The sequence below is a fragment of the Monopterus albus genome, unplaced genomic scaffold, assembly GCF_001952655.1.
Source record: "Monopterus albus unplaced genomic scaffold, M_albus_1.0 scaffold113.1, whole genome shotgun sequence".
Lineage (NCBI taxonomy): Eukaryota > Metazoa > Chordata > Actinopteri > Synbranchiformes > Synbranchidae > Monopterus > Monopterus albus.
In genome coordinates, this window is record NW_018127993.1 from 570102 (window position 1) to 578808 (window position 8707).

At 40.6% G+C, this 8707-nt stretch overlaps 1 protein-coding gene across 1 annotated transcript in view; it reads right to left on the reverse strand.

The window, feature by feature from the left end:
- Positions 1-8707, reverse strand: part of LOC109966555 (ATP-binding cassette sub-family A member 1) — a 135093-nt gene that overhangs the window by 47797 nt on the left and 78589 nt on the right. The window contains exons 33-34 of the mRNA XM_020611463.1: positions 2392-2486; positions 1735-1840 (exon numbers count right to left, since the gene is read on the reverse strand). Coding sequence (XP_020467119.1) covers positions 1735-1840; positions 2392-2486 — 201 coding nt within the window. The remainder of the gene's footprint in view (positions 1-1734; positions 1841-2391; positions 2487-8707) is intronic.

Consider the following 8707-nt stretch of genomic DNA (forward strand, 5'->3'; position numbering starts at 1 on the left):
GCCAGGGAATGGATGAGACCAGAGATGCCCAAGGGCTAAGCAATGTGCTGATCTTTAAGTAGTTTGAACGTCCAACATGTAAAATGTTAATGAGCCACTTTATGTATGTAAGAGGGAGACTGGCAGATACAAGGAGGGGACAAGTAAGCTGGGATGAGGTTCAGGAAACACTGTGCTTGAACAAAAGTGTGGGAATGTGCATATGTAAATTAAACTGGCACTTAAAGGAGAAAAAATTTGATCAGTGTGAAAGTAAAAAAGGATTGTAAGATTGCGTGTGGTCTTCTGCAGCACAGGTCCAGATTCCTCGATTTGTTCAAAGCACAGCACAGACAATCATAGCCTGTTGCCATGGACACTCAACAAAATGGATCTGAAGAATCTAAACCTCCTCTCACATTTGCTTTCATTATTCCTTCACAATTGTTCAAGAATTCAGCAGGGTCCAGAAGTCCACAGAAAAAAAAACTTCACCTGTATCCTGGATACAAACCTAACTGAACAAAGAACTTCTGTGCTCCAGTTGGGAGCGGGACACTGAAAGGACAAATGGCAGACTGCAGCCTTGACAGTGAGAGAGAGGCTGTTTCTGAACCAGTCACAAAACAAGCACATTAACATTTACACAACAATGTTGAGGTAGAACAGAAAATTCACAAGGATGATGTTTATGATTTATGTACTCTGGGTTGGTGTGCGTTAATGCCATTTGTACGTCATCATGTCAGCACATCTCAAATAGATCTGAAAAGGGCAAAAGCGAAGCCTAGTTCAACATGTTCCTCTGAAATAGTTTCAGAAGAGCTCTTTGAAAAAACACTTGGCATTTTACAGCAGTTTGAGACAAACAGATGCATCCAACAACAAAGGACAGAGTTGCTTTGAGCTATTTTTGTCCAAAGTGTTAGCCTGCTACCATTTACTTAACATTTGCTAAGCACGATAATAATGTGTTCTGTCCATTGTAAATAAATTCATTCCTATGACTGATACATGAGCTGATTTGTTTGATTTCTGGCTATGGCCTGCTGCTTTCTTTTTCTGACTTTGTCTTGGGGAAATACAGTATTTTTAAAGGCAGAGCATCCAGCTGCATTTCAGTGCAGGAAAAGCACAGCTGTGTTTTCTCATAGATGACAATAGTATTATCAGTTTTTCAAGTAACTGTAACCCATAAACCAGATTATTTGACAAATTAATACTTTGAACACTTAGCTGGATGAAAAATTAAGGGTTCAGAAAGATATTACACTCCACCTTAAGGGGAATATCTTTACCAAATTTTATGGTAATTCATCAGTTCAATGTTGTTGATATTTCATCTCAGATCCAAATGCATCAGTGTCACTGTAGTGCAAGCAGGAATCGTTGGACATCACAAAATTCAGATTCGCCCTGTGGGCGCCGCCCAGTAGCCATCTGGAAAGACTGGCTCAAAGTGCTGCTTAAAAACTTACTGCAAAACACGTACAGTATAATCTTATTTGAGCAAAGAGTTTTAGCTAAAATGTGGATCAGTTTTTGATATATTAAACTCAGTTATGCTTTCAGAGGTTTCAGAAAATAGCACGCAATGTAGCTCACATTTAAGGGCCAGCAACCTGGGCTGTTTTCCAAGCAGACCACTTTTGACCTTGCCCTACAATATACAACGTTACCGCTCCTGAAAGAAAGTCAGATAATCTTGTGGTATCAACAGGTTTGATCCTGTGAATGTCAATAATTCTTACATACCTGAAATGAACTGAATAGGCCTTTTAGATCCCTGAATACAGCTTTGACTTCTGCCTCGGTCAGATAGACTTGGGAGTTAACTGCTCCAATAGAGATCCCTCCGTACCTGGAGTGGCAGAAAAAAAGCAAAAAGATAGGAAGGTTCAAGTGGAGGTAAGAGCAGGAATAATGCCAAGGATACACACGAGCACAGGCCTTTTTACACTTGCTCTGCACAGCTACACACCCAAAGACACAACAATTACAGACATGCAATCAAAGCAGCTATTGGATGTTTGCAATATTGTCTGAAAACAGAGGTAAACATTTCCTTGAACCAACCTAATCATTTACAATTAATCATTTTCCCCTCACTGACATTTCACTCTCAGTGTTTCACACCGTAAAACGACAGGTGAGGGAGGTGTATCAAAGAGTGGCCTAGCAGGACATGTCACAGAACATGTAGAGATGAAAACAGCAGCACACTGTGCAGATCACATTTCTCTCTACCGACCTTCTACAAGAATGAGACTTTCATTGAGTCAAAAAAAAAGATTTATAAAAAAGTAACCAAAGTGCTTGAACAAAGTCGCTAAAGTGCTAACACACAGGTGAATTTCTGCGATACCCTGTTTCTGAAACCTCAAATGAACATATGTTCACAACATGCATTACCTTGTTTTACCCGAGCCTTCGAAAGTCTTGACCAAGAAGTCTGTCATGTTCCGCCCAGTTAAATTCAGCAGCGTGTCTGTTGTGTTCTGGACCCTCTGTTAAAAAGAGAAAATGTTTAAACACTCCCCCACATCTGCCATTTGTTATTTTTCTATCAGTGACCTTAGGCTTAAACCTTCATTAATGGATTTTTTTCTACCACCTGAGGAACGCTGTAAACAGCATTGAAATGTTATCACCCAATATATCCAGCAGCACAGAGCAGCCTTAGTTTTTGTATGTATTTTTGTTTTAGCCCTATTTTGGTACTAAATCTTGAAAATTAGGTTCTTAAAAACACACATGCTAGTCGCTATCAGTGCTGGGCAGTAGTGTACAACGGGTTGATCAGAGCCTATCCACTATAAACAGCTGCCTACTGCTGCTGAAAACAAACGGAGAGAGCAGACCATAACATTAAAGTTGTGGACTGTGAGACCACAACCATGGGCTGAGAGACGTCATGATGTCACACAGAGCTGAAGACAGCGGCATTCACTGTGACTCTGCTACCACAGGTGACAGGTTTCACATTATACAGAGTCAAGTCGGTGAATGTTAAAACAAAAGCATTGATTAAAGCTTTAAGATGCTTTACATAATTCTAAGAATCAAGGTCTAATCTAAGTATAATGTTGGTTTTCAGTCAAAAGATGTGCAGCACCATTTTTACTTTAAAAGAACATAAAAGTTTTGCATATGGCACTTAACTGTGTCCAACCAAGCGAAGAGAGGCCCACCACAGAGCCGGTGCAACTCCTCAGCCACCCATAAAAACAGTCGATGCAAAATTAGCAAAGCTTAAGGACAAGGTGATATCTGGTCACAGCACCATGGAACACACACTCCCAACCCTTATCATAGTAGTCAATTAAGGTTGGCCATGGGCAGCCTGGCTGAAACTTAGACCCCCGCCAAAGCTGCAAAAGCTGCGTCTAATGTGCCTTTCTTTCTTTTTGGCCCTAATTAGAAGCCCTTCTCTGGATAAATGGGTGCATTCAAACATCCAATTAAGAGAGGTTACGATACACCGCCATGAATACGCTCCACGATGTGTAGACTAATGCTTCTCAGTATATACACATGCCAACGCCAAGCTGCTGTAGCCCTGCTTATTTACAGAGGAAATAATATGCTAATTACAATGCAGCCCCTAGTTATGTTGGTTATCTCACCTTGTGTACAAACAGCCTGATGTGCAGGCTCTGAGTGCACTCGGTGTGTTGTTTAATCAGTCACCTGTGTGTGTCAATTACCTTTGTATTTCTACAATAAAGAACTAGATGTCTTTATCAGGGAAATGTTTTGCATCTCTGAGATTCCCGGGTACAACACTCCATATCAGAATGCTTTCCAAAGCATTTCTGTAATTCTATATTACATGATTACGTGCAGCCTGATACTCCAATTGGAAATTACCTTCATTTTATGTCACACACATGTTTAATGTAGATCTAATAATAAAATTATTAACCTTTTATTTTTCACTTTCAGAAAACATACTGCAAAATACATTTCCTGAACCACAGTGAAAATCTGTGTCCAATCTGGATCTTAATCATACATTTTATAACAAAATAAAAGCTTTGGAAGGATAAATAAAACCTTTCTAAATCAGGCAAATTCAACCCTCTTTTTTGAAGATGTAGCAAGTTGAAAATTGGAGAAGAGGAGAGGAGACAGAAGAGGAGGAGGAGAACTGGAATCACAAGGCAGAGGACAAACAGAAGGAGAAAGCAGAGGACCCATCTGGCTTATGAATCAGAGATAAGGAGGACAGCAACCGGCACAGCAACCTTGGCTTATCTCTGAACAAACATGCTTCTCTTTAGAAAAGCCACAGGAACTCGGAAACAAACAAAACCAAAAATAAGAGCTTTTACACTCCGCTGTGTGTACAGTACAGTGAGTTTACACCCATGTATGCTGTCAGTGTGGGCCTAATTATATTGGCTTTGGTCCATATCCCCCTTCAAAAAGACTGAAACGGTAACATTACGTGGTTGTGCAATACCTGAGCCTGCTTCACTGTGCCTGGCGTTCGGTACATAACATCAGTCCTCCGCCACGCAGCAGTAGCTTGATAGCCGAGGAACCGAATCGGGTTGAGGGAAACATAAACTAAGGAGCAACCAAATCTGTTGAATGAGCCTGCATACTTAAGCACAGGAGAGACTGGGCTGTATTCATATTAATCTTGGCACTGTTTACATTGTGCAAATTTAAATTTTATCTTGTACAAACAAAAAAGCAATCTTGGGAAAGCAGAATTTTCGATAATTAAACATGTTATGTTAAGGTGTGCGGTTACTTGTCCTTTAACGATCAGGCTAGCTGTGTTTTCATGCAAAACAATATGTTTCTGAACGTGTTAAAGGAAGTGACAGGTGGCCTATTGTGTGCCACTTCAGGAGCCGCTCTTTGATTCAGCACGTTTCATTGTGTTGTGTGATTGCATCCAGTGAAATCACATCACAATAATGATTATACCTGGGCCAAACAATACCATTAGATGATAGCAGGAGCAGTGTCATACCAACAAGCAGCTGGCTACTCTGTTTCTGAGAGTGTGCGTTACACAGGTCCACGCCAGTGACAGATTTGGATCCGGACCCCTTATGGTATGTTCTGCTTAGCCACAACAAAGGGGAATGGTTGCCTCATTCACCATTTGCCTCACCTCACAAATCAATGACCTTTCTGCTTTTGTTTTCAAGCTTCTCTCGCCTGCTGCTGAGAGGGTGGCTCCGGACAGGTCATTTTACACTGGAATGGATCTGTGGGTGTTGGAAGTCAGAGTGACAAATCAACAGGGCCCAGCAGAGAAAGGACGTGTCAGACAGGTTTTTTTTTTTTTTTTTACTTGACAGGTTGAGTAGGGCCCGGCGAGGTTTTGCAGCTGACCTGCAGTTAGCTGGATTTGTTCACTGCCAACACCTATTGTCGGAGAGAAAATCTGCCCTCAAACTCAGGGTTTACAGATTCATTATGATTATGGTTGTGGTTATGACCTGCACGAGTGAACGATAACGTCTAAATAAATAGCCCACACAGAAGTGCATTACTTCCTTTTCTACAGGTACAACAAACACTCTTACTGAAAGATTTACTTTGTATTGAGGCAGATTTGCTTTCTCAAATTAACAAACTGAACTATGGTTCTTGTATTTCTCGTGCACAACCTTCTGTTTTTCTACACAAACGGTAAGCCAGTTCCCACCTTGAATAGCTTGATAGATGAGGCCAAGGAGAGTAATTTGTAAGCAAGCTTTAGTTAGGCCATTCTCCAAAAGATAAAGACATCAATCGTAATATGGTGAACGTGGCGGCTTTAGCAATTCGTCTGCACGCGTGACGACCTATTCATCTCTGAAGGTTAAATATCACCAGTGAACAAGAGTCAATACTTTAGAATTGATAATGGCCTTACGGTTGCCTGCCATTTCCATGGAAACAATGATTTCACACTACCTCCTATGGTGCTGTGTCCATGTTTTTCTCTGTTGTCTTTTCTGTAGTTTCTCAAGGGCATATTTGGAGTATGGGGAGGATAAAACATAAAAAAAGAACACTTGGTCATGATTTATTCAACAGAGAAGGCTTTCAGGTCAAAGGGAATACATCCTCACAATGTGCTCAGCCTCTGTGGGTGGTCTCTACCTTGCCAGAGTCTACGGGGAAGCAACACAGCCATGATGGTGAACGCATATGTTCCCACATGGACATTGGTACCATTGTGCCACATTCTTTTATTCTTATCTGTCAAAACATTACCTCAACACAAGCAGAAATTCTCTCAATCTGCTAAAAGTGAACTCTTTTCAGACTCCATACTGTAGATTTTCAGCACAACACAAAAGCTAAAATATGTTTCCATCTCACGACCCTATGTACTGCATTTCAAACTGTGAACTGTGTGCAACTTATTACCCATATCAGGGAGGCAAAGACTAACTATTAGCCTTCAACATGTTAATCTGATGTGCTGTCATTTATAAAGAAACCAGATGAGCCTGCTGGCACCAACTCTGAAAAAAGGACTATGATCAACTAGCGTCTCAAAATCACACTGCATTTCAGTATCTTTCTAGCCTCACTATCACAGTGGAATAAATCTTTCAAAACCAGAGATGATGAAATAAAAAGCTACAAAGTTGGCTGGTTTACTGTGTTACAAAAGCAGACCCTTGTCAAATAAATAAAGTGTTGTATTATGCAAAATATAAACGGGACCATTAACAGGATGTGAATTGAACATAAATAGTCTCCTCCCCTCATCAGTCTTCTTCTATATTCTTCTCTTGTACTAAAATTTAAGTTCCTTTAGCCACAGTGGGAGGTGACTCAATAATCTTGCTGCATGATAATAACACGATGTCCTCAAGGTTGTTCTGAATCCATTTAATTTCCTGTTACAGGATGTGGACTGGAACAAAATAAGATGTTGTAAATAAAAGAGGAATGATGCAAGTGAATAGAACAAGATGTAAGAACTGGCTTTTGTAAATGAGCTTTTAACTGAAGCTAAGTGCACTAAAAGTGCCAAGTACTTAAAAGATGAGATACTGAAGAAGAAATTTTGTAAAGCAGCAAAGGGGTAGCAATTCATAAAATAACAGAGATTCAGGCCAAGGCGAGAGACCTGAAATGAAACAAAAAGGACTAGGGGAGTCTTAAATGGATGAAGCAGGTGTAGAGGAGGAAATAACAAACTAAAAAAAAAGAAGGTTAAGGAAGAAAGACCCTGATGGTCTAGCGGGGTACAAGGTAAGACACAAGATACAAGTGGCACCTCAGCAAATGAGCAACTCCTTGACAGTGCTGTCACAAGCTAGCACTGAACGTCAAGGTAAGGAAAAGGTTACACAGGGCACTTCTCTTGTTTGACTGTCTCAACAATCATCCTACAAGCACCGTGCTTTGACAGCTGCTTCTTTAATGTGGTAAACTGGCCCTGGCTGGCCTTGTCATGGGAAGGGAACACAGGTTCAAAGAGGCATTACAGAGCTGTGGGGAGTGTGAAAAGGCACATTACAAAGTGCAGTATACTTTTTACTGCTGTCCTATTGTCCTTCCAAAATGACACCGCATGTCAGATACTGAAGGAAGACCTGCCATGGCAATGAGCCCAAATCATTTTTGAAACAGAGTATATCCTTAACTTGTCCAGAATATTTCTTTTTAGCTCTCCTTCACTTCTCTTAAGAACCGAGGCTGAAAGAAGCTTTGCAGCTTCATATCTGCTTTGCAAACTGAACTTAAAATGACTTAAAGATATCAGCCATAAAAGAGCTGACACTTAAAATACACTGAAGTTTAACTTTGTAACTGTCTATTGTGTAATTAGATTCCCCCACATTTTCTTTGTCACTAAGTGGCACATTAATTACACATAATGGTATTTTGATTCTAACACTGACCATTCACATTCCCTCCAAATTACTTTAAAACTATATTCCTTTAAAAGGGTTTAGGTCACATTCCTGTATTTCACTTTGGGTTCTTATTAAAGCAACACAAAGAACCAGTTTTCTCAGACAGTCTCAAGCATTAAGTATAAGTAACTGGAATATATGTGAAATGTCCCTGGAAAATGTAAAGACTTCAGTCAAAGCTTAATATAATATACCTTTGGCTATATATATATATATATATGTGTGATATAGCTACAATGAGAAGGCCTCTATTAACAGTCCACTGTGTTTAATCACATCATTATAACGTTAGCTGTGAAGCAGATGTATTAGTCAATGAGCTTATGTGCAGGTTAAGTGTAAGAGAGTGGCAAGCGTTGATAAGGCTGTCTGCTCTTGATGTGCAATTGAGAGCTAAATGTTCAGTCTCATGAATACACTATACTAAGTGTGGATGATGACGACGGCAGGCCATGGCCATTACATTTACTTCAAAATAAAGTTCAGAGGGTCACTGTGGTTGTTGTGTTGATACCAGTTTTGTTAGTGGAGATTGGGAACCTGTCAGGTTTGCTCGGCCGCTCTGGCCTCCCTCACCTTTCCTACTGTCTCTTGCCCATTAACACTAATCACGTTCACCTGTTCCTCACTCCCTTATCACCAGCTGCACTTGATTAGGTTGCTCACTATATTACCCGGTTTCACTCCTCAGTCACTTGCCAGTTCGTTCTAGTCTCTAGGCCATTTTTTCTCCGTGCTCTTTTGTTTTTTTGTATTTATCCCCTAGCCAGCTACTGTTTTGTGTTCCCCCCATGGACTGTTCCTCCGGACCGTGGCTCCACTCTCCCCTCCCAGGCAGGTCA